Source organism: Acanthochromis polyacanthus, chromosome 9, assembly GCF_021347895.1.
Source record: "Acanthochromis polyacanthus isolate Apoly-LR-REF ecotype Palm Island chromosome 9, KAUST_Apoly_ChrSc, whole genome shotgun sequence".
In the NCBI taxonomy this organism is placed as follows: domain Eukaryota; kingdom Metazoa; phylum Chordata; class Actinopteri; family Pomacentridae; genus Acanthochromis; species Acanthochromis polyacanthus.
The window spans coordinates 2,874,277-2,901,481 of NC_067121.1; the positions used below are offsets into that span (position 1 = coordinate 2,874,277).

At 41.9% G+C, this 27,205-nt stretch overlaps 1 protein-coding gene across 1 annotated transcript in view; it reads left to right on the forward strand.

Moving 5' to 3' along the window:
* The first annotated feature begins 245 nt into the window (after positions 1 to 245).
* LOC110958303 (vasoactive intestinal polypeptide receptor 2-like) overlaps positions 246 to 27,205 on the forward strand; it is a 45,683-nt gene continuing 18,723 nt past the window's right edge. The window contains exons 1-4 of the mRNA XM_022204778.2: positions 246 to 783; positions 10,145 to 10,250; positions 16,300 to 16,413; positions 20,870 to 20,961. Coding sequence (XP_022060470.2) covers positions 574 to 783; positions 10,145 to 10,250; positions 16,300 to 16,413; positions 20,870 to 20,961 — 522 coding nt within the window. The 5' untranslated portion in view covers positions 246 to 573. The remainder of the gene's footprint in view (positions 784 to 10,144; positions 10,251 to 16,299; positions 16,414 to 20,869; positions 20,962 to 27,205) is intronic.

The following is a 27,205-nucleotide window of genomic DNA, read 5'->3' on the forward strand; positions in this document are numbered from 1 at the left end:
CACATCTCTGCTCAGACATCTTTCCTCCACTAGGGGTCACTGCAGCATTTTCAGACTGAAGCATCTCAGCTGATCTAGACTCAACATGAGCTTCTAGAAAAGCAGCCGAATGGAGAAGAATCTGCAAAAAGAAATGTTATAAAATGTTTCTTAAGAACGTCCACATAAAAAAAATTTCTCCATCTGCTGACACAGAACAGCCACAAAGAGAAACAAAATGGCAAAAAAAAAAAAAAAGTCAAAACAGCCACAAAAAGATTCAAAGCAACCACAAAAGACACAAAATAACAACAGACTCAAAGCAGCAAAGAGACACTAAATGACCACAAAAGACATTAGATCATAAACAGAGAATTTCTTTAAGTCGTTCTGGACAATTTTGAGTCACTTTGGACATTTTAAATAATTTGTTTTTAATGCATTGGACATTTTGTTTTGTTTTTATTGATTTTATGCCAAGTTTTCAGTCGTTCTGGACATTTTAAAATACATTTTTTGTTATTGTATTGGACATTTAGATTTTTTATTGACCTCTTTTCAATTATTTTGGACAATTTCCGGTTTTGTTTTGTGATGTTTAGTTTGAAAGTCAGCACCGGAAGTGAGTGTGCTGGTCGTTGGGAACTTGTCGGCTCTGCTCGGTGCCTCAGTCTGGACGCGGATCAGCAGCAGAGAGACACGGACACACCGGGGAGGACCGGGAGCCAGGTGTTTGTTCCACCTGAGGCCGACATGGAGAGGTTCCTGGTGGTCTGCTGCTGTCTGTGGACGCTTCCTCTGCTGGTGAGTTCTTCTGCTGGTGAGTTCTTCTTCTTCTGCTGGATTCCTGAACTTAGAGGCAGAACATCCCCTGAAGGACTCCAACACAGGCTGGTCTGACGCTGCGTAAAAGCCGTTAGAGTCCATGGATCATCTATCTGTGGACTCTCCTCTGTCTGGTCTGAAGCAGGTCAGGGAAAGGTGGCAGCTGCTCCTCACAATTCTCCACAGTCCAGTAAATAAATAAAGGAATCCTCTTCTGTTCAATCAGCTCCGGAGTTAAAGAGGGGAAAAAACTGAAATGAACAGCAGAGATCTCAGACTTGCTCTTTTCTCAGACTCCACCTGCGATTCTCTGAACTCTTGTAATCTATTTTTGTATTTTTCTCTTCTGTTTGTCCATAAATTGACACCATCAGACTTCATTTTGACTTTTCTGCACCTGTTACGGAACTCAATAATCACAACTTCTGCTTCAGATAAGAGTTTGAAAATGCAAAGTTTAAAAGGTTCAGTCGTTCTTTTCTCCACAGAATCACTGCTTTCATTCCTGCAGGTGGAGTTTTCATTAGAAGTTGTTTTACTGCAAACATGAAATTAAAATTAGCCAGAATATTAGTAATATTTAATAATCCTGAAGGAATTCTAGTTCCAGTTTGTGAATTTGAGTTTTCCACCAGACTGTAACAGATGTTTTTTTTATAACATTACAGATGTTAAATATATTTATAATAACTTTGGCCTGTCTTTTAGCCAGGTTAAGGGTTCATAACAAAACCATCAAAATAGAGAAAAGTGTAATTACATAAATCCAAATCAGATGAGTTGATCAAAGTGTTTAATAAAATGTTTTCTGAGCTCTGCAGAAAAAAGATTTAAAATCCCAAGAAAAACATGTTTAAAAGATGTAGGCCTGGGGGGGGGGACTCGCAAGAGAGCGTCTGGTGGCCGAGCCTTGGGGTCCCGTGGGGCTCGGTCGGGCACAGCCCGAAGAAGAAACACGGGGCCACTGCCCAGTAGGCCCACCACTTACAGGGCAGCAAGTCGGGTCGGATGCTATGTCCACCGGGCACTAGGCAGGAGCAGGTGCCTGGGCGTGCTGCCCCCTGGTGGTGTAGACTGGTTCTGGGGACGTGGAACATCACCTCACTGGCGGGGAAGGAACCTGAGCTGGTGCGGGAGGTGGAGCGATACCGGGTAGATATAGTTGGGCTCACCTCCACGCACAGCAAGGGTTCTGGAACCAGAATCCTGGAGAGGGGTTGGACTCTCTCCTACTCCAGAGTTGCCCAAAGTGAGAGGCGCCGGGCGGGATACTCACAAGCCCCCGACTGAGTGCCACTTTGTTGGAGTTCTCCCCGGAGAACGAGAGGGTTGCAGAGGGGAAAACTGACTGTTGTCTGTGCTTATGCGCCGAACAGCAGTTCAGAGTATTCGGCCTTCTTAGAGTCTCTGGGTGGTTCCTGGAAGGGGTACCGCCCGGGGATTCCATAGTTCTCCTGGGAGACTTCAACGCTCATGTGGGCAACGATGGAGAAACCTGGAGGGGGGGTCATTGGGAGGAACGGCCCGCCCAATCTGAACCTGAAGGATGTTTTGTTATTGGACTTTTGTGCTGGTCATGAATTGTCCATAACAAACACCATGTTCAAGCATAAGGTTGCTCATAAGTGTACCTGGTACCAGAGCACCTTAGGCCAAAGGTCGATGATCGACTTTATAGTCATATCGTCAGACCTGCGGCCATATGTTTTGGACTCTCGGGTTAAGAGAGGTGCAGAGCTGTCAACTGATCACCACCTGGTGGTGAGTTGGACCCGATAGCGGGGAAGACTGCTGGACAAACCTGGTAAACCCAAACGTGTAGTGCGGGTGAACTGGGAACGTCTGGTGGAGGACCCTGTCCGTAGGGTTTTCAACTCCCACCTCCGGAAGAGCTTCTCCTACATCCTGGGGGAGGTTGGGGACATAGAGGCTGAATCCCAAACCGCCCCCTACACACTCCCCCTACACTACCGAGTGTCACTCCAAAAGAAGTCACACTCGCAGCTGTGGAGGGCATTTTAACTGAAGGGGGAGGGTATAAATACGATCGTCAGGAGTGGGATGCCCTGTCGCCTCACCGGAAAACGGAAGACGGCATCGCCATGGTAACACAAAGACGCCTACTGTGCATGGCTGTAGCACTGTGGCACAGGTTGCAACTAACAAGGATCGCTGCTGCTTCCAGAAGACGAAAGCGTCCCACTTTTTTTGCACTCACATGTTTTCCAATCCTATTATCTGGCATTTCAAATCCAACAAATGAATGAATAAATGAATGAATTCTGTCAGTTGTGTTCAAATTTTAAGGTGTCAGGGGGTGCACAATTAAATCAAACGTCAGCAGAGAAGAAGATTTGTTTCTTTTGTTTTATATTTTTACACCACTCTTTTTGTGATGTTCTGTCAGTGTGAAAAAGGCGTGGGAGAAATAAAGGACGCATGTGGAACTTACATTGATATGTTGTTTCCTCCTCCATTTCGACGTTGCACTTCCTGAAAAAGTTGTCCAGAGTGAGCATCGATGCAGACTCGCTATTTAAGGGCTGAACAGTCCACTCCCCCTCCGCACTACGCGGTTTGGGACGGCCCTTAATAATATGGAGGACCCTCCGCGGGAACGTGCAAATGGAGGGGTAGTGTGTAGGGATAGTGTGTAGGGGGCGGTTTGGGATTCAGCCGGAGTCTTAGTGGTCCATGTTCAAAGCTTCCATTGCAGAAGCAGCTGCTCGGAGCTGTGGTCTGAAGGTCACTGGTGCCTGTCGCGGCGGCAATCCAAAGACCCGCTGGTGGACACCAGGGGTGAGGGAGGCCATCAGGCTGAAAAAGGAGACTTTTCGAGCCTGGTTGACTCAGGGGTCTCCCGAAGCAGCTGACAGGTACCAGCTGGCCCAAAGGGCGGCAGCTGTGGCAGTTGTGGAAGCCAAAACTCGGGTGTGGGAGGAGTTCGGGGAGGCCATGGAGAAGGACTTTCAGTCGGCTTCGGGGAAGTTCTGGCAAACCGTTCGACACCTTAGGAAGGGGAGGCAGGGCTTTGCTCAGGCTGTGTAGAGTCGGGGTGGAGAACTGTTGACCCGTTATGAGAATATCTTCGAGCGGTGGAAAGAGCACTTCGAGGAACTCCTGAATCCGGTAAACACATCCTCTATGGAGGAGGCACAGCCTGAAGACTCGGGGGGATCTTCGTCCATATCCGTGGCAGAGGTCACCGAGGTAGTTAAGAAGCTCCTCGGTGGCAAGGCGCCAGGTGTAGACGAGATCCTCCCTGAGATGCTGAAGGCTCTGGACATTGTTGGACTGTCTTGGTTGACACGTCTATACAATGTCGCGTGGGCATTGGGTACAGTACTTGTGGAGTGGCAGACCGGGGTAGTGGTCCCTATTTTCAAAAAGGGGCACCGGAGAGTGTGTGCCAACTACCGCAGTATCACACTTCTCAGCCTCCCCGGGAAAGTTTACTCTAGGGTGCTGGAAGGGAGGATCCGACCGATAGTCGAACCTCAGATTCAGGAGGAGCAATACAGATACCGTCCCGGTTGTGGAACAGCGGGCCAGCTCTTTACCCTTGCGGAGCTGCTTAGGGGGTCATGGGAGTTTGACCTGCCAGTCTACATATGTTTTGTGGATCTGGAGAAGGCCTATGTCCGTGTCCCCTGAGGGGCACTGTGGGGGGTACTACAGGAGTATGGGGTACCAGGCTTGTTGATATGAGCTGTTTGGTCCCTATACGACCAAAGTGAGAGCTGTGTCCGCATACTTGGCACTAAGTCAGACACATTTCCGGTGGGTGTTGGACTCCGCCAGGGCTGCCCCCTGTCTCCGATCCTGTTTGTGGTCTTCATGGACAGGATCTCAAGGCACAGTCGTGGTGGGGAGGGTGTCCGGTTTGGGGACCTCAGGATTGCAGCTCTGCTTTTTGCAGATGATGTGGTTTTGTTGGCGTCCTCAGACCGTGACCTCCAGCACAAACTGGAGCGGTTTGCAGCCGAGTGTGAAGCGGCAGGGATGCGGATCAGAGCCTCCAAGTCCGAGGCCATAGTTCTCTGCCGGAAACCAGTGGATTGCTCCCTCTGGGTTGGAGGGGAGTTGCTTCCCCAAGCGAAGGAGTTCAAGTATTTTGGGATCTTGTTCACGAGTGATGGGAAAATGGAGCAAGAGATGGACAGGCGGATTGGTTCGGCGTCAACAGTAATGCGGGCATTGTACCGAACCGTCGTGGTGAAGAGGGAGCTGAGCTGTAAAGCGAAGCTCTTGATTTACCAGTCCATCTACGTTCCAACCCTCACCTATGGTCATGAGCTTTGGGTAGTGACCGAAAGAACAAGATCGCGGATACAAGCGGCCCAAATGAGCTTCCTCTGTAGGGTGGCTGGACTCAGCCTTAGAGATAGGGTGAGGAGCTCAGACATCCGGAGGGAGCTCAGAGTAGAGCCGCTGCTTCTTTGTATCGAAAGGAGCCAGTTGAGGTGGATTGGCCATCTGATTCGGATGCCTCCAGGGAGACTTCCTTCGGAGGTTTTCAGAGCACGTCCGTCTGGGAGGAGACCCCGAAGTAGACCCAGAACTCGCTGGAGGGATTATATATCTCGTCTGGCCTGGGAACGCCTCAGGATCCCCCAGGAACAGTTGGAAAGCGTTGCTGGGGGGAGGGACGTCTGGAACGACCTGCTTCGCCTGCTGCCTCCGCGACCTGGCCCCGGATAAGCGGAAGAAAATGGATGAAAAGATGTAGAATATACCAAACTGATCTAAATAAAGTGAAGAACAAACCAGACTGGTTTATTAGAATTATTGTATTATTTTATCAGATTAGTAAAGCAGCTGAGAGCAGATTTTATAATAAAACTATAAATAAAGTTCAGTTAAATCCTTAAAGTCCACATTCAGAAACTGGGAGGCGTTCAGATCAATAATCAGGAGATGAATCAGTAAATAACGTTTGTGTTCAGACGAGCGATGACAACAATCATTCACTAATGAAGGTCATTTCATCGTGTCTGTATTTTCTCCTGATCTCCATCCTCCTCTATCTGGAGCTGGATTCATGTTTCTGAACACCTGACGTCAGACCAGGTCTCTGGGTTCAGTTTGGTTCATTTCTGCTGTTTGCTGTTTGCTGTTTGCTGCTATATAGACTCGACTCCTCTGGAGTCGAGTCTATATAGCAGGAGTCATGAGGCTGATAGAAATGCTGTTTAATTGGTGCATTAGTCCAGTATATTACATTTTAAAGGTCGCCATGTCTTTACCATCTAACATTAAATGAGTTCTGAGCTGCTTCAAAGGAACATAAAAATAGTACAGTGTGTATTTACAGTACCAATCTGGTATAGAGCTATCAGATGCTACCCTCGTCGGTACCATCTGATAGCTACCACCTTTAGGATCTACGAAACTATTGTTTCGCATACAACTCTGCACTTTAACTTTGTACTTTTGCACTCTGTTTTTGTCATTTGAATGCATTTTAAATATATTGTAATTGGTTTGAACACAGTCTTCCTCGTTATACTTTTGTATTTTGATAATTGTACTATAAACCAACAACGTTGCATACATATTTGTAAATATTTTAATACTGATTTTGATTTTGTCTTACTTTGTTAATGTATTGCGTTTTATATGCATTGTTTTAAATAATGAATGTTTGTTTTTTATGGACCAAGGACTACAGCTGGAAATTAGCTTGAAGCTAAATCTGGTGCAGCCATCTTTTTAATGTAACTGCACGCTGTCCTTTTTCAAATAAACTTGAAAGAAAGAAAGAAAGAACATTTGATCATCAGTTGGCCTCCAACAGCAGGTCTGGTTTCAGAGTCCAGGGACCAGGATGAGTCACTTCATATAACCCGTTTTTATTCTATTAATGTTCATGTTTAGAATGCTTTTGTTCACTGTAGCTTCAGGATTTATCAGGTTTTAAACGTTAGCTTAGACAGACAACGCTGGTTTATGTTAGCTGTATGACCATTAGCTAGCTAGCATGAAGCTTGGCTGAGGTTCTAACCGGGTTCCATCAAACGGACCTGGCAAGAAAAACAAGAAAACATTTGATAAACAGGAAAAAACAGCTCAGAGGCGGTCACAACGCCAAGAAACCCACAGCACAAAGAGAAGATGAAGTCTGACTTCAGAAAGTCAGAGCTCAGGACCAGAGGAATCTCTACTGAGGACCTCCATTACTGCTCTACTGAGGACCTCCATCACTGGAGAACATGATGGACTTAGAAACACTAGAAAGTCTTCCTCTGAAGCAGACAGAATAAAGAAAGCCAGGAACATCTGAGCAGAATGAAAACATAACCATCTTTATGAGGCGACGTCATCAGAAACTTTCAGTTTCAGCGTTTGGTCTGATTTAAACATTAATGGAGCAGCAGCAGCATCTTCAGCAGAAGATCATCAAGAAACGGTTTGAACTGAGCTCATAAATAATAAATATCAGCCTGAAAGTTACGGTCTGCTGAAAAGGAAAACGTTTCTAAAGAAGAGTTTATTTTACAGCTGATAGGACTGAAGGGACTGGAGGCACTGACGTCGACTCCACGAATCGACGAATAATCAATCCCATGAATGGTCCACGGTGGGTTGAGATGATCCACGGTGGATTCAGATGATCCATGATGGGTTCAGATGATCTACAGTGGGTTCAGATGATCCAGAACCTTCAGCCTGGGGGCCAGAGGGTTCCATCCAGAAACCTGTAGAAGCTCAGCTCCAGCCTTCTTGTGTTTTCTGTAGATGGAGTGAAGCAAAGCCAGCAGGTCTGACAGAAGACTGGTGCTGCATCTGGTCACAGAACATTAATGTTTGACAGTTTTACGAGAGGGAAGTCGGGGCTTCCAGCTTTTCAAACAAGGCTTCAAACAGCAGAGGTCTGCAGAGCGTCAGCAGCAGCTCAAAGAACCGTTCACTGGCTCTTCTAGCACTCAGTAAATACACTCCTCCATCTATCTGACACCAGGTCCAGTGTTTCTGAAAGTACAGGATGATAGAAACGCCGTTAAACTGAGGAGTAGAGTTTAAACCTGAGGAATACGTGATGATGAATATCTATAAATCCATCATGTTCTGATGGCTTCTGTGGAGGAAAGAAGGTCATGGAGCAGTGAGGATGTCTGGAAGGTTGGAGGAAGATCAGAAACGTATTTTTGGTGTGAAGACAAATCATATGGTTTATAGAAAATGAAATAAGGAGAAGTCAGAACATAATGGTGTAAACTAAAGGCTGTTAAAATATATATCAGAAACAGAACAGCACGTGATAGTGTAACATGCATGAAGACTGTCACAAATGACGAGATCTGACCAGTAGATTTACAACATCAGAGCTGTCTGTCCATGAAGAGTGTATTATGGGACACCGTTCAGCTTTTCTAGGTCTCATGAATTGGATCATTTTCAAGCAATTTGGGACAATTTTCATTTCATTTTCAACAAATTTCCTGTAGTTTTGATCATTTTTTTGTCATTTTGCACTAATTTTGAGTCATTTTCTGTCATTTTTGAAGCATTGTGGACTAATTTTGTGTTGTTCTGCAAATCTTCAGTTTGCATCATTTTTGAGTATTTTTGGTTGAATTCTGACTCATTTTGGAAAAAATTCTTGACATTTTCAACCAGTTTTTGGAACTTTTCTTGTCATTTCAGACCATATTTATGTCTTTGGGATGATATTTGAGTCATTTAGGACAAATTTCATATCATTCTGAACATTTTTTTGTAATTATGAATCATTTTAATGTCATTCAGGTTCTCATCTGGATGGAACTGATCTGGTATCAGTTTTTTCATCCAGATTTATCACTTTTTAATGGACTTTTTCCATCAATTCTGAGCCTCAGATAGAACCATGACATTTAGGAGGAGAAACATCTGAGTTCTGGTAAAAACTGACACCAGATCAGTTTAAATTCATCCAGGAGTTTCAGTCTGAAGAATAAATCTTACAAATATCAAGTATTTCAGAAAAATATGAATAATTCTGGACAACTTTAATAACATTCTGGATCAGATTCTATGACACTTTTGCGTTTTTGAGTCATTTGATGGAATTTATGTTATTTTGAGTATGTTTGGAAATGTTAGTGTAGTTTTGGACAACTTTTGTCACATTTTGACCAATTTTTGCTGGATAAAAACACACCAGATCAGTTCTACATCAACCAGGAGTCTCAGTCTGAAGAATAAATCTGGTTTCTGTTCCTTTTCTCCAGAACCAGCTGTGGTCCTGTTCCTTCATGCTGCAGCTTGTAAACATATTTAGTCAGAAAGTTTCTGTTCCAGAGATTCATCTGTGGAATGATTTGGATCCAGCAGGTCTTACAGAGTGACTGTTGGACCTGCAGTCAGTGAACTGAGCTCACGTTGTGTAGAAGGAATGAAACATTAAATATCTTCTCATCCAGCTTTATCACCACCCTCACACCTGCCTGAGCTGGACCGGAGACTTTCAGCCTTTTTTCCATGCCAGGAGCTGTGGAGCCTGAAGCAGGAGGACCATGGTGTCCAGGACCTCAGCACTCAGACAGGTGATGCACCTGAAGATAATCCTGACTTCAAACAGCAGCAGGAGATGAAAAGCAGACAGAGACGTTAATGGAGGAGGAGGAGCCGCTAAAAGCAGCCGCTGACATGGATTGATTTTCTGTGACTCCATCCGGCTGGAAGATCTCATTTCCTGCTGGTTCAGGTTCTTCAGGAGTTCAACCCGTTGAAGGATCTACATCAAACTGTCAGAGGAAACCTGGAGACAAAGAATCAGCAGCTTAGAAGAGGACTTGGTGGTGAAAAGAACAACATGACTGAAACTTTAACATCTCTGGTGTTTCTCTCCTCTGTGACGTCAAACTGAAGATCTTTAAACTGAACCAGATGTCTGAGGAACCTCCTGGTTCTCTTAGAGTTCCACAAATAGACTGTCAATGAGGTGAATGTGTACGATGAGCTTGAAACTGGTCCTCTGATTTATCCTGGTAGTTACTATGCAGTTAGATCTCCATGGTAACTGGTGCTCCACAGCTGACCTGCTCTGGAGGTTCTGTCAGAGTTCTGGATGTGAATCTTCTCTTACCAGATCTTCTCTCTCTAACCAGATCTTCTCTCTGTAAGCAGATCTTCTCTCTCTAAGCAGATCTTCTCTCTGTAAGCAGATCTTCTCTCTCTAACCAGATCTTCTCTCTGTAAGCGGTCCTTGAACTAATCGTAGGATGTTTGGTGACGTTCATGAAATCATTTTATTCTAAGTTTTCAGAAAACCTTTCGCTCTATTCATCAGACAGAACAAAGTCATCGTCTGCATACGTTCAGCAGATAAACGGTTCTTCTCTGACTCCTGCTGCAGGTTTTCTGTCGACATCCGACCTGTAACTTCCTGCTGGAGGTGGAGAAGGACCAGGCGGAGTGTGTGAGGAGGCTGAAGGAGGAGGAAGCAGCCGGCCGACAGAAAGGTCAGTTAGAAACACAACCATTATATTTATATGTCCAACAAAAAACCTTTAATGTGGACCAGAGCTGGAATTAAAGGATCATTCAGGCTGGTTAACCTGAAATATCTCTGGTGTAGCTCCATGAGTGTAACGTTGCTCTGTCCAGATGGGCCAATCCAGCCTCCATGTTCTTTCAGAGAAGTTTTCAGATTTTATTTTTAAAGATGTGCTTTCAGAATATGTTTTATTTTGTCTGTAGTTTCCTGCAGGTTACATTAAATCTGTAGGACAATAATCAGTGACGACAATAGACTGTATATAAAGATGGACGTAGCATCTGGCTCCAGAATTGAAGCCCACACAGAAGTGTCAAAAACTTACAATATCACGCCGTCCGCTAGGGTTGGCTCCAAAAAGCTTTTGCTCCATAGACCCCAATTCATTTTTGGAAAAAATAATATGTGATAGACTGATGTTCTACAGCTCAGGATTTTTTTCCCGTTAGTTTTCATGGTCAAAATGAGAGATCAGGTGGCCGATCTTAAAATAAATCAATACTGAATTTTAAATAAATCGTTAAAGTTGGCGGAGCCAGGGGGCGTGGCTATACTTGATAGACAGCAACAGAAGCCTCTGCGGTAAAATGTGGGCGGGATAAGAGAGTCCTCAGCCAATCCTGCCCCTAGTTGCTCTCCGGTCCAGCCTGTTTGATGACGCTTTTTACGTCACTGGCTCCAAAAAATCCAAAACGGTGACCAGGAAGTAGCAAAATCCGGGCTTCATTTTCTCGCCATTGAAACCAACGGGTGACGTCACGGTTAGTTCACGCCTGGTGACGACACTTCGACTTCCAACTCTGACTTTACTGACATTTATGAAGATTCAGCTGCTGTTCTTCACCTTTTTGTAAACCTGTCCAGTTTTATCCTGGAAGAGTTTCAGCATGTCGAAGAATAAAGTGACTAAATACACAGTTTGAATATCTCATAGAGACACAACGGCAAACACTGAGGAGCTGTCTGTAAATAAGGAACGTTATTAAAACACACAACCAGGGTTCTGACTTTTACGCTGTAAAAAAGTAACAAAATACAAAAACTGTAAAAACAACGTAAGAAATGCATTTTGAAAAAAATGTTTAAAAAAAATTATAAATGTAAAAAACTGTAAAAACAAAAAATAAAGAAGTAAAAAAGCCTGCAAAATTGTAAAGAAAAATAAGAAACTGTACAAACATTTAAAAACTGTAAAACCGAAATACTGTAAAAAGAACCTGTAAAAACTGTAAAAACAAAAAAATAAAAAGCTGTAAATACTGTTAGAAAACCTGTAAAAAATGTAAAAACAAAAAGTAAAAAACTGTAAAAACTAAAAAAAATTAAACTGAAAAGACTGTAAAAACTTGAAAACTATAATAACTGCCAGCAAGCCTGTAAAAACTGTAAATACTATAAAAAACTAAAATACTAAAAAAATGCGATATAAAGTTAAAAAAAGTAAAAACTGTAAAACATAAACTGTAAAAATGTAGAAAGTAAAAACTGTTTTAAAACTAAAAAAAAACTATAAAAAATAACTTTCAAACCCTGTAAAAAGGTATAAAACTGTAAAAAATAAAATAAAATAAAACTGTTTACGAAAACAGTGATTCCCAACCTGTCACTACCAAATTTTTCTGACCTCTGTTTGGAGTCGACTCCCGGTAAACGTTAAATAACTGACCTGTCCTTGTCGGGTTGTACCAACTGTAAAATGTGGGGGTGTTCACTGTTGCTCCAGAGATGATGGCTTATTCCTGGACGTAGAAACTCTCCTCCTGATGAAGGAAACAGCAGAAAGTGATGAACTAATGCTGTTTTCTGTGACAGTTTGTTGAATGTTAAAGCTGGCAGAGACCCAGAGCAGCTTTCAGGTGAAGATAAACTCCCAGCTTTAATCTGTTTCCTGCTCTAAATGAAAAACTGAAGGTTACTTCAGGTCACTTTGTCTGATTGAACAGATTCATGATGTGGAAATGAGACACCTGAGCTGACCTGCTGCTGGCCGGATTAATCCAGAAATGAGATTATTGGACAGAAACAATTAGAAAGCTGCTGTTGTGTGTTAAACCTGCTATCTATGCAGTAGTACTACAGTGTAGCAGTACTATAGCAGTAAACCAGCAGAATACTTATTCCAAGAATGAAAACAAGCGTTACATTTTGCTCTTATTCAATAACACGGACCTTCAAACTCTTTGGTTTGTTAAATTTACATTATTCAAAAGGAATTTCTTACCAAACAAATCTATGTGAGCGTCTGCAGGTCAAAGCCAAAACATTATTGTTAATATTACTTTATTAATAATGGATGTTTGAGTTTATGAATAACTTTAGCCTCCGATTCCCATAATAATGTGAGATATGCTATGCTAGGCTAAGCTAAGCTATGATATGATACACTACGCTATGCTAGGCTAGGCTAAGCTACAATGTGATATGATACACTATGCTAGGCTAGGCTAAGCTACAATGTGATATGATACACTACGCTATGCTAGGCTAAGCAACAATGTGATATGATGTACTATGCTATGCTAGGCTAAGCTAAGCTACAATGTGACATTATGCACTATGCTAGGCTAGGTTAAGCTACAATGTGATATGATACACTACACTATGCTAGGCTAGGCTAAGCTACAATGTGATATGATACATTGTGCTATGCTAGGCTAAGCTACAATGTGATATGATACACTATGCTATGCTAGGCTGAGTTACAATATTATACACTACGCTAAGCTACGATATACACTAGGCTAAGCTATGATATGCTATGTTGATCTAGGCTAAGCGACAATATGATGCACTACACTATGCTAGGCTAGGCTAAGCTATGATATGATACACTATACTATGCTAGATTAAGCTAAGCTGCAATATAATACATTGCACTATGATAGGCTAGGCTAAGCTACGATATGATACACTACGCTATGCTAGGTTAAGGTAAGTTCCGATACAATAGGATATGATACACTACACTATGCTAGTCTAAGCTAAAATACACGCGATATGATACGATACGCTACATTATGCTAAGCTAAGCTAAGGCAGGCTAAGCTAATATACAATCAGATAAGATAAAATATGCTGGGCTAAGCTAGAAAAAAAAATTCTGTGCCTCTCAGCACAACTGGAAAACCACGACTGACTCAGCTGAGAACAGCAGTCATGTAACACAGATTCAGAGAATTTCAGGTTGAACTGCAGAACATGTTTCCACAGAGAGACTGAGAGGAAAACTAAAGTTACTGGATCAATAAAAAGCAATAAAACCACCAGAAGACAAGAAAAATGAGACACGAAATGACAACAATGAGACGCAAAGCAGCAGAAAGGAGACAAAACTGACAACAAAAGACCTGATATGTCAGAAAAAACAACAAAAACAAGACAGAAAATGACCACAAAGACTAAAAAACTGTCCCAAACTTACATGAAATGATAGGCAAGTTGTTGGAGATCCATTCAGCACGGTGAAACAAATTGACTTAAAATGTCCAAAATTACAGAAAAAAATGTCCAAAAGAAGAAACATCTTTGGTATGCAAAGGCAACACATGAAAAAAACAGAACAGAGCTGGAAAACTTCCATAAAAATGAATGAGATGAGATAAAACAACAGAACAGAGTTGTTGATTTGCAGCTGCAGGAATTCCACTTATTAAACAGAGGCTGACCTTTGTGGAAATGTAATCAGAGTACAGAGTTTACTGGTTCAGACGTCGTTAATTCAACACTTTTTACACAAACCTGGACAGGAACCGCAGACAGCTCATAATACTCCTGCTTCTCTGAATCAAAACATTTATCTCTGCCGTTTAAACACCATAAATACTTGGAAGTTGCTGTGAATCCCAAAACCTGCCACCATTTATCAGAGCCGCAAAACAGAGTTCAACTTTCTGACTGTCCTTGAACTACTCATGAGGAATATTTCATTAAAGTCGCTTTATTTTACATTTGATTTAAAAATAAGCTTTTTTCTTTAACCAGGTTCTGTAAGAAGTTAAAAATAATGGTGACAAGGTTCCAGTTTTTCCATGTTTAGACTAAATGTTGATGTGGACTCATTGGTAGGAACCAGAAGCTACGTCTAGATATAGGTGAAGCCACGACTGACCTGCAGAAATCACAGGTGTGGCGTCATTTCGTCTCATTTCTACTTCAGATGTGTAATTTTACTTTGTATGATCTGAACCTGAGAGAAATGAGCTAACAGCTGAATGTCTGTGAAGATTCTCAGTCATCCAGGTCCCGGTAATGGAAGCAGCTTCAGGAGAAACCAAGTGGAGGTTCTGGAAGACGTTTCTAGAAACCCTCACTGGCTTCCCTCCATCAGGGTGAGCCAGGTTCTGGTAAACTTGGAAACTCGTGGAACTGCAGCTGAACCTGCAGGACCCTGAAAGACGTCGACGTGTCAGACTAAGTGCTGAAAACGTTCACTTAGTGCAGAATGAGAGTAAAAAGCCGATGGCTGCCCTCCAGATGTGCTTTCCATGCCTCTGAAGCGTTCCTGTGGAAGGACGGGTCACTTAGCGGAGTTCCTTCACGCTCCGACGGCTTCACCCCAAAGACACGTCGGCCGTTCTTTCATTTCCTCTCCCTCTCCTCCATCCAGTCTAAAAATAACTTTTGATGGAGTCTGAGTGGAGCTCCTTCACTGTTCAGGCCGTTCCTGAAGAGACCAGAATAAGCTTCGGTTTCCACGGTAACGGACACCGAGTCAGCCTTCAGGTGTTCCTGGTTCACGAATAGAAGGGTTGACTCTGGTCAGAGAGGATTAATAGGACAGAAACGAGCCTGGCGACACGAGCAGAAAGTTAGAGGAAGCTAATCAGGAAGAAGAAAAAACAGAGAGGAAATAGTGAAAGACAGTTTACTCATGGAGCAAAAGAAAAACGGTGTAAATAAAGGTAAGACCAGGTGGAGTTAGGGGATGCAATCAGTGTCACTGCGTCTCTGTCTAATGTTTTGGATGAATTTTGAGAGTTTCTGATGTTTTCAGACCTTCAAAAGAACCTGTGATTCCATTTTAAAGGTTCAGTCTGTTCAGAAATAAGACAAACATGAAATTTGGTGAGAACTGTCATCAGAATGATTGAATGGATCCAGCAGGGGACAAAATGTTCATTATTGGAGCTTGAAAATGGAATGAAGGTTCAAAATCTCCAATCTGGTCTAGTGTCTCTATAAAGCTCCTGTTGGTGTTTATCTGTGGATGGATCCACGTTTCTACTCAAATCCAGTCTCTGGTCCACATTTCTCCACCTGCTGAGGCTCTAACATCAGTAGAACCTGATGGTTAAAGTTTTTAGATGTTTTACCAAAGTGACTCACACTGAACATGTTTCATGTCATCTGAGACCGTTTTTGAACCATTTCTGAACATTTTGTCGTGATTCTGTGCCATTTTAAGTAATTTTGCACATTTTGAAATACTCCTCATTAAATACTAAAAAGCCAATGAACACACACACACACACACACACACACACACACACACACACACACACACACACACACACACACACACACACACCAAATTAAGGCCAGAAAACAGGTTTTAATTCTGCAGAATGTTCCTACTTTTGTCCTCCTGCAGTCAGAATACTTCCACAGGTTCTTCTCGTTAATTCTAGTCTTCTTGTGAAAACTTCTGCAGTTATACTAAATATTTGTCATTTAACAAACTAATCTGTATGAAATTATAAAAACAGCATTTTTTATTATTCTCTAAACTATGTAAATATAGAAAGGTGTGAAAAATTAAACCTGAATTTAATTTTGTCAGTGGTTAAATACATAGAAAATATTTTATAAATTAGGACACATTTATTAATGTATTTATGGATTTCACTGTTTTTATTGTAGCTTTAAATATTTGTTTTCTTTTATTCTACAGTTTTTGCTGCTCTAATATTTCTGTTTTTAGTGTGTTTTATTCACTGACTTCTTTCTAAGCAGAACAGTCTCTTAAATGTTTTTTAATGTAAAGTTCTACTCATGAAACTGTTCGGTTCTGACAGAACCCGGATGCAGAGGAACTTGGGACAGCATTGCATGCTGGGAACCGACTGGGTTTGGAGAAACCGTCACCATCGAGTGTCCTCGAGTCCTCAGGACCGTGTTCGGGAGAAACGGTGAGTTCAGGATCTGGTCCACCGGACGGCGGGGGGGGGGGGCGTGGCCGGTCTGACGGATCTGTCAGATCCATCAGACCGGCCACATGATGAAAAAGACACGTCAGCACACGGCAGATGAAACATGTCAACAAGGTAAAACATTCTTCTTTCACTGATTCGTCGGTGTAGAAACAAACATTAGAACACCGAGTTCATCTGCAGTTTGAGGAGTAAATTCACCCGTTAAAGGTCCAGTCTGTAAATCACACGCCGACTCAGAAGAAGAAAGAAAAGATCCGTTAAACGCTTCAGATGAGTTCAGTTTCTGTAACTTTACCTCCAGTGAAGCCTCCCATGTGAATCCATTGGTTCAGCGGCTCATTCAGAACTGGAGGACGTTTTACATCCAATAATCCATGTTTTAAACCCTTAAACATCAGTAGTGAGTAAATGTTCTTATGCTGAGACCAAATCTATAAAAACTAGGGGAAAAAATAAAATATCAGAGAAGTCTGGAGTTCTCCTAAAATACCATTTTTCTCTGAATCTCTAATAAATCAGTTAGAATCTAATGTAAATGTCCTTTTATTGGTTTTATTTTTTCGTTCATGTCTCTGTATTTGTGGGAACATTTTTTAACCATCATAATATTTTAAATAATAATTATTATTCATGGAACATGTTCCACAACATGCTAGCAGAACCTGTACATGATGTTTTTGTTGCTTTCTGTCATAATTATCTAATTATCTAATTATTAACCGTTCTACAGCTGAAATGCTGCTAGTTAGCTTCACAGTTAGCTAAAAAGCTCTGACAGGCAGTGAAGTTAGCTTTAACTTCTCAGCAGTAACTTTAACTCTGCACTCACTCATTTTATCAGTTAGGAAGAACAGCTGGCGTGTTTTATTTGTTCACATTTCTGTACTTAGACGTCTTTTACTAATCCTTTGGTTTGGACGTTAAACTCAGACAGTTTAGTTAAATCTAAGTCCTGCTCAGTGGTTAAAAGCTGTGGAAGAAAAGCCAGAATATAATCAGAATTAGGTCCCACTCTGATCAGTCCTACCAGAAACCAGGGCTCTGAACGGTTGGTATTGAATCTGATCAAACAGCGTTGGGGGATGGATACGCTGTCTGCAGTCTGGATGGAAGTGACTGGATGAGGATTTGTGACTTTAGACGTGGAGGGTTAATTTCTCTGACAGGAAGTCAAACGTCTCTGCTGATCTAAACGCTCGTCTTCCATAAAGAGTCAGGAGCGTTTCTTAACGTTGGATCGTGGAGCCGCCGGGCGCTCACAGCACGTTTAGTCATCGACACGACGGCCAGAAACAGGAAGGATTCAGGAGGGAATCCAGCAGGATCAGAAACAGCCTCGAGACGTTTAACGTCAAATTAAACTGCAGCAGAACTCTGGACAGCAGCAAAACTTCAATCATCCAGTCCATCAGCGTCATGCAGCGTGATCTTTTCTGACACTGATGTGAAAAATGTGCCAAACAACAAGAGAAGCTAAACTCTGGTTTTACTGAGCAGCAGCTGAATGGACGTTTGTTCCATTTATGCTGAAGAAACAGAAAAAAAAGGCCAGATTTCAATCAGAGACAAAGGAAACTGAAGATGACTTTTAAATAACACGATGTAAAAATAATTAGAAAACATGGTGATGATCCAGATTCCATTTCTGGAGATATCTGGGTCATTATTCCAGAACTGGAGGACATCTGAGCTTCTAAATGTGTGAAAACTAAACCTTCTCTTCTCCAGTTTTCTGCTCCACAGTGATCAATAATAGGTTTTGATTGTCTCATCTTTATTCCATGTTTCTGTGTTGTTGCTAACCCTACTCTAATCCATGCTAATGTGATCTTTTTCTCAGCAGTAGAAGCTAAATATTTAGCTAGCTGTTACTGCTGACCACTGATGGAAAACAGTCCAAAGAATGAGTCTGATCCTGATCATATGAAGTAGAGAGAGACATTCAATCAAGACTGACAATGGATGAAAAGATGGAAAATAGAAGAGAGGACATAGCTTTGCTCTACTCATTCTGTAGGAACACTGATGGAGGATGGAAATGACAAAAACAAGACAGAAAATGACAAAAGACCTGACAGAAAATGATAAAAACAAGACAGAAAACGACAAAAATAAGACAGAAAACGACAAAAGACCCGACAGAAAATGATAAAAGCAAGACAGAAAACTACAAATAAAAAGCAGTTCATTACATGTATAAATATGTGTGTAGCAGCTCTACTCAGTGGATTGTGTTTAGAACAATATTCACCCTGTTTATGTCTGGGCGTTTTTAATTCTTAGTCAGACGTCAAACTGCACATCGTTCCCTGTAGATGTGTAATGACAGTAAAGCTAAATCCAGTCTAGAACAGTTCACTAAAGCCTGATGAGTCTTTCTCTTTGTTATTCATGAGCTCGGAGCGTCCTCGTCGTCACACTGCTGCTCTGTGGTGTTTAGCTGGTTTCTACTGATGTGTTCGTCCTGAATCAGGCTGTAAATCTCTGCTAGCCTCAGCTGTGTTTAGTCTGCACGGACGTTCAAGTGTGTTACTTCCAGTCAGTGAGCAAATAGAGCTTTTTAACCGGGATTCTTTCCAAAGGGAGCTGAAGTTCCAGCGTCCTTCAGGATCTGGAGTCAGGAGTTTACTGTCGCTGGACGTGGAGCTCAGTCAGAACCAGAACCAGAACCAGAGGACGATGAGTTAGTCTGATCCTGGAGGGTTTAATGCAGACCTTCTCCTGCTGCTCTGGTTGGTCCTTTCAGAGCTGATGTTCATGTCGTGGGAATGACTTCATTTATTTTTTAACGGCTGCAGACGGCGCAAAAGTTTTAGAATCCGGAGTCGGTTCAGTAAAAAAGTCGTATCAAAGGAGATCTCCGAGCATGAAGGTGGTTTGTTCTCCTGACACACAGGAGGAACTGTGCATCAGTGAGCTTCTCTCCTGCTCTCTGTGCTTAATGAGCTGGATTTACCGATAATAAGCTGCGTCTTCAGGGACGCTCATAGGAAGTGCTCCATGTGGTAATGCCACTGTTCAGAGACGACTCCTTCACTATGTGCTGGAAGCTGCTCCTCCGTGTTCTGGGTTACCATGGTAACGACTCCCACCCCATCCAGTGTGTGATTGGCTGTCTGAGGAGCAGCACAACGCACCGATCTGAAACATATTTGAGCAGCGTGGTGCAGATGAAAGTAAATCTGTGGAAACTGAGCGGCTGATAGATTCACTGAACACGTCAAAGATGAACTCAGACAGATGTGGAGGACAGGAAGTGACCCCAACATGACCGGGACAGTAGTTCTGTAAACGCATCGTGTATCAGGGTCCAGCACACGTGAAGTATGCGTGTTCACATTCAGTTTTATCAGCATTTGGTACAAATTCACTGTTTCATTCAGTTTAAGGATTAATCTGAACAAACATTGATCCTAAATGACTAAAACCTGGAGCAAAGTCATCCAAAATGATTCAAAATATGTCCAGAATTACTAAAAACCTGACCAAAATGATGTTAAAATCGCCCTAAATAACCTAAAACGGACCATAAGTGACCCAAGAAGTGTTTAATATGAGCTTAACTTAAAGTTTTCTGTCTTCATTAAATAACGCTAATAATGCTAAATTAGCTTTTGGTACATCTCCACTAATCTGAATGATTTATTCTATAGAAAATATATTTTGAATGACTAAAGCCTATTCCAGACGACTTAAAATATGTCTGAAATGACTTTTACCTAAAACTCATCCAAAATGACTAAAACTCATCATGAGCGTTTCTATCTTCATGAAATAATGCTTCTTTTACCTTTACAGTGATAAAACAGTGATGCTTCATCAGATCAACAGTGCTGCAGAGCGTTAACTGGGGATGTTATTGATCGATCGATTCATAATTAAAAATACATGAACTGCTGAGGATGAGGACTGAAAAGAACACGGTGCATAAAAACCAACAGTTTTAGGACAGATAGAAGGAAATACTGAAGGAAATAAAAGAGTTCAGAGGACATTAAACTTGTGTCAAATCAGGATCAGCAGCTTATGAAGAACTGTTTAACAGAAGAATACGTAAAAGAGAAGAGATGAATGTTTGAATCATGAGCAGAACAGATGAAACAGATTTAAAAGTCAGACTTCCTCTGACTGCTCAGTAAAACTCCTTTTCAGGAGTTTGTTTCCATGATTTAACCCGGGAAACCTTAAAGTCCTCAGATGTATTTCTACATGTTGGAAGCAGAAACTGAAGAATAAAAATGATTCTATGGAATAAAAAGAGACAGAACCAGTAAATCAGACTGTTCAGGCTGAATGCTGTGATTTCAGTCATCACTTAATCCCTCACCTCCTCCTGCTGTTTGATAGATAAACACAGAGACTTTTCCTTCTTCTGCTGTGTTTTGTAGAAGCAGAGTCTGTTTTTGGTTGATCTGCTGCATCTGTTCTTCAGGAAACATCAGCAGAAACTGCACGGCTGCCGGATGGTCGGAGGTTTTCCCCAACATCAGCAGCGTCTGTGGGTCAGACACCAGCCAGAACAAGGTACAGTAATGATGGTAATAACACAGTAAAGCTGTCTGACAATGTGACCTGATGAGTTCTGACTGCAGCAGGAACAGAAGCTGCTGCACAACGGAGACCATCAGAGGATGGAAGTGACGAAGCCTGCAGGGCTGCTGCTTAATGAGCAGCAGCTAGTGGAGAAAGCTGCAGCTGTAGAAGGTCACTGGTGTGTGTGTGTGTGTGTGTGTGTGTGTGTGTGTGTGTGTGTGTGTGTGTGTGTGTGTGTGTGTGTGTGTGTGTGTGTGTGTGTGTGTGTGTGTGTGTGTACTTTCCTATCTATCAGTGATGTCACACACTCACTAAAACTCCCCCCTTGGTCCTGCTTTACGTCCTGCTAAAATCATGTCTAAGCTTTCTGGTGAAGTTTTGTGCATGAAAGTAAGAAACCAAAGCAGCCAGGTCAAGGATTTGGATGAGAAATGAATTAAATAATTGGATCAAGTGATTTTTACAGTATCTGTAAAAGGGTGAAGGATCTGGATGTTTAAAACATCAAAGTAATGCTTTTAAAGACCAGGGGCCTCTTTTATAAAACATTGTGTAGGATCCATACTAAAGTTTGCGTACGCCGAAAATCTGAAATGTGCGTCTGCCCTTCACCCCTGATTTATAAAACTGTGTGTAAGCACAGCTGTACGCAATTTCTTTATAATCACACACCAGCTGGAAGATTGCACAGGTGGATCCACCTCACATTCTGCCCACAACACGCCCACATTTTACCATGAATGGTCAATGCAAAGTAACTCATGTATCTGTATATAAATAAGCTGCTGATCCACGGCATTTCACACAGCGCCCCCTGCAGTCTTTTCACTGCTGTGCGTCAGGATGAATGAATCATGTGTTGACCCAGGACACCCTGCCACTAAATTTGTTATGATCATGTCCGATGTACAAATAATTTGTACACTGATTGAATGTACATTTTTTCGGTTCACAGACAAATTCATCTTCACTCAGAGCCCTTACAGCAACATGAGCGCAGTCAGTTACGCCGATTACATTTGGGAAACCGGACATCGCTGCAAATTGGCGTTTAATGTTGGTCTGTTCACCCACAGTGTAAGGAAACCTGATGTACTGACTGGTCATGTTTATAATGTCATCCAAACAGCTGGCATTATTGTGCTGAGGGATGGTTGTGATATCCAGACCTATAGGACATCATTTAACTGTATATCAGACCCAGATAGGATTTAGACAACAAATGTAACCTCATATATTCTTCATATTAAACACAGACCTGCCGGCCACTTAACGCTGGAAGGAGCCGGTGTCACCAGAAACCCCCGAGTCGTCAGCTCCTGTGTCTGTACCGGGATGGTTTGGGTGGGGGGGTCTGTCTAAGACGGCCCAGTTCAGCACATAGATCCAAGAGCACTGCTCTAGGGAATCTGAATCGGCTTATTAGCCAGTCATCATCGTCCAGGAAATCTCCTTTATCCCTAAAATCTCTCTCCATTCTTAACGTGATCTTCCAGCAATGCCAGCTCATCCATTGTGCCACATTACACACGGCTGTCACCCGCTATTTATCTGCTTGATCAGCGATTGGACTGATTGTCACAGGCCTTTTCCAAATCAGTAATCAATCAGTGCCACTCACCGCTCTGTATCATTTGAAGATGGAAGTTTGATATATGAACATAGTTCTGCAAATACAGTCGTCGGCCGAATGACGCACTATATGAACATCTACAACAATGAGGGTTTATGATTATCCGGCTCTACAAGTCTAATATGTGATAACAATAAAGGTTTGAGATCAACCTGGTTTCAATTCACCACTTCACCCTCCGGCACTGCCGTTCCTCTGTCTCCAAAATGTGCTTAAGCAAGCATCAAAGTTGGTGCACTGGTGCGCACAGTCTCACGTCAAGTTTGTTTTTAGAAATCACAACGTACACAACGTACCCATGGTACGCCACTTTCTACGCAAAGGTTGTGATTTACGCCACTTTCTAGTCCTGTTTTGTGCGTAAGCAAATCAGGCCCTGGTCATTTACATTAACGCACACAGTTCCCTTAAATGAGGATCCCTCTTTGATCTGTAAACACTGCTCCAGGCTGCCTCTCTGCTGTTTTATAAAATTTAACAAAAATGAAAATTTACAATTATTTAAAAAAAAAATGCTTGAAACAAAAATAATCTGTGATTTTTGCTTTATGAAAATAATCCCTCTTGACAAACCTGCTCAGTCAGTTATTAAAGATAAAACGTGTTCTCATTTTATGTTTATTTTTGTGTTGTTGTGACGTAAAGCTACATGTGGTCAGAAATATCTCCAGTTAGCTTTACTGTTTATGAGCTCTAAGATGGAACTTTTACATTTTTTGTTGTCCTTTTTCATCTCCCCATAATCAGTTGATGTGATCTACTCTCTGATATTCCAGGTTCTGAATCAGTGACGTGATGAGAATAACAGAGAAAGTTTCAGGTTTTATCTTTAATAGTTCCTCAGATGCTGTTGTTCAAACAGATTTAAATGTGAGAGAAAAAAACAGCTGAAAGTTTGTTTTTGGGCTCATTTTCAACAAAAAATAATAAATCTAAAATCTCACAAACTGTTTGGATTTTATGAAAATCAGAGATGAAGCAGAAACCGTTCTAAAAATCAGATGATTAAAGATGAGCTAGATGTTTGTTTTTCCTAATGAATGCATGTTTGTGAACTTTCAGCTTTAAACTTTCTCTCAGGTTGTTGATTTAACCCTAAAAATGTTTTTGTCTCTAACAGCTCCTCAGATATTGTTGCTCAAACAGACACAGATTTAAATGTGAGAACAAACCTGCTGGAAGTTAGTTGACAGGGAGTGAAAAACAAATGTTTATTTCAGAAAGTGTTTGATATATGAGGCTTAAATTTCAGCAGTCCCTCCAGGAATTCGCGATGTTGTGATCGCAGGAATTCACACGAAATCAACCAATCTCCGTGAATTTTGCGCAGCCTTGCAATTTTGTCCAATCACCACAACTTTCCCGCAATTTTGGCCCGCCTCCCGTGAGTTCCACTAATCAGAGCAGCTCCCAGTGCAAACTAATGCACGTATGTCACCAAATTCACTTCCTGTTTCTGGTTTGAAGATGCAGACATGTGCGATACTAATGTCTCTCATTTACCAACAAAAATTACTGCTGAAGACCGTGATAAACAATTAATTCACTGATGTTCTTCACCAAAGCGGAGCTAAACTGTTTTACACCCGTGCAATACTGTGGTGGAATACAATAAAAAAAAAAAATCATCCATTGATACACTTAAAAAAACATGAAACATATTAGAACGGCTGAAATGATCAGACAACAGACCACATAAATCACCATGATGGAAACTGTTGCATCCAGATCCATTAGAGCTCTGAAAGAATGAAGGTAAATTAGATTAATTATTCCACCAAAGAACACGGTGGAGTTATGTGACGATCAGCGTGTGTGAATCCTTCCTCTGTGACCAACATCACTCAAAAACAGACTCAGAGATTTAAATGAAGTTTTCAGGGTCGGTCAGAAATGACACAAGGACCAAATGATTAGACTTCAGCAGTGATACGGCTTAAAGTTTGGATCCACGGATTTGTTAAGGATTCATAGCGGCACGGCGTCTGATAGCGGCACGGTAACCATGGCAACAAGCTACCTCAGCGGCCTGCTGACGATCACATGATTGTTATCCTACAACAAATCTATCACTGTGGACGAATGGGAAATGATACAAGAACAACTGATTAAATTGTGGGGGTGTTTCTGAGTCCCATCAATTCCCGTCGCCGGCTACATGTTTAGGTCACGTGATTCGGTACTTAAACATGCAGAAGGAGGACTGCGCTCTCAGTGCTGTTCTTGTTAGTTGACGTGACAAGCCGTGAGTGTGTGTGTGAACACGCGTGTGCCAGGATGTCAAATTAACTTTTTAAGCCACTGACAGATATGTTCAAATATGATTCATTCAATAGTAAATTAGTATTTTGTGCCGCAAATCTACCAACCACGTCATATTAAACCAGGCGTGAACTAACCGTGACGTCACCCGTTGGTTTCAACGCCGAGAAAATGAAGCCCGGATTTTGCTACTTCCTGGTCACCGTTTTGGATTTTTTGGAGCCAGTGACGTAAAAAGCGTCAAACAGACTGGACCGGAGAGCAACTAGGGGCAGGACCAGTCTATGGGACTGTCAATCAAGTATAGCCACGCCCCCTGGCTCCGCCAACTTTAACGATTTATTTAAAATTCAGTATTGATTTGTTTTAAGATCGGCCACCTGATCTCTCATTTTGACCATGAAAACTAACGGGAAAAAAATCCTGAGCTGTAGAACATCAGTCTATCAAATTTTATTTTTTCCAAAAATGAATTGGGGTCTATGGAGAAAAAGCTTTTTGGAGCCAACCCTATCAGATGGCGTGATATTGCAAGTTTTTGACACTTCCGGGTGGGCTTCAATTCTGGAGCCAGATGCTACGTCCATCTTTATATACAGTCTATGTATTAAACCAGTATCTGTCTGCTGCTAATGTCCCACCGTGGTGTGCCAGCTTTTGTGGAAATGGGTTGGAACGTTAAATAATTAATTTCTGAATAAATATTGTCATTTACAGCATTGAAACATGTTCTACAAGCTGGAAAAATGCAGCTTTTTAGCAACTATCACTGTCTCCCGTAATTTCATCACAACAAATAAGCTTAAAACATCACAACTTTTATCGCAATTTGTTAGAAAAGCTGCCGTGAATTCAGGCATTTTCAGCCTCAACAATCACGAAAAACGCCCGCGAAATCCTGGAAGGACTGATTCACAGTTTTTTTCATTCATGTTTATATTTTAGTGCTTTAAAGTTTTCAGCCAAATCAGATTGAGATTGAGAAAACTAAAACTAAAATCAGAGCATAAATTGTCGTAAAACTGTGATGAACGGAGATGGAACGGTTCAGTTACAGGTTTACTTCTTAAACTCAACGTCTGCAGCTTTAAGTTTGGAAAACAATGACAAAGTTTGTTTGTGGTGTTCGATGATGCTTTTTGTGGTGTTTGTGGTGTTTTTATTGGATTACAGAGATATTTAGCAAAATGATGAGAACAGGATTTTTATTTCATCAAACAAAAGAGGAAGAAAATCAGTTTTCTGTGACTGATACCAAGGAAAACTGGCCTTTTTAAGACGTAACCGTGCTGTCAGAGCACATGAGGTTTTAACTATGAACACATTTAAATGCAGATTAAATCATAGTGAATGACTCAGAACGCTGCTCCTCAGCCTCCTTCAGTCCAGCAGACGTCTGTAACTCGGTAGCTTGGTTCTGATGAGTGTTTTTATTCCTCTGTCTGTTCTGGGAAGCAGCAGAAGCAGAGTTTTGGGTGTTCAGGGTTCTGCTCCCGTCATTGTGCTGTTGTCCTCTTTCACCAGCTCAATCTGGGTCACGACTGCTCCGGTCCTCAATCAGCCTTTGTTCTTGTTTAGCCCTGTATCGGTTTCTGTGGTGTCTAACTTCTGTCTGATCTTCAGGCCTCCATCTCAACACGAACCACACGAAACCTCGACGTGATCCACACCAACAGAAGTGCATATTTACTCATCAGACTGTTCATTCATCGCTGCTGTTAGTGAGAGAAGTACAGAACCACGTGAATGTGTGAACTTCTACAGCACAACGGAACGAGAAATGTTGTGGAAAAAGTCACACAGAGTTTAAAATTACAATGAGGATCAAAGTTTTATCCTCTTTCAGCAGCACAGTGAAAGTGAAAGACTTCTGAATATGGAACCGCAGCCTGTCAACGAAATAACACAGAAAACTGAAAGTTGTCCAACAGTAAAAGCCTGTAAATGCTGAGGACTCACAGGTATTTTACTCGCTCATTTTATCCAAACAGGAACACAGAGTTTAGCTGGTGGTCCTCTGCTGTTTGTGGCGTTTCTAATGTCGGCTTCGTCATCGTTTGTTGTGTGACCTTCAGAGGTCTGCTGTGAAGCTTTTAGGAGGATCACAAACTATTTTCTTCATAGTTGTGTTTTATTGGTGTAAAATCAGGATCTTTGTGTTTCGTAGCGAGTCCTTTACGTCTGCACAGTTCCAGCAGAAGGGACAAAGCAAACACTGAACTTATTGTGTGTTTTTGTGTTTCTGTGGGTTTTATTACACACTTATAAAGTTACGCATCGCTAAACCAGACCAGTTTAACTTTGAAGATAAAACCTATCTGTTCATTTACAGATTGTGGA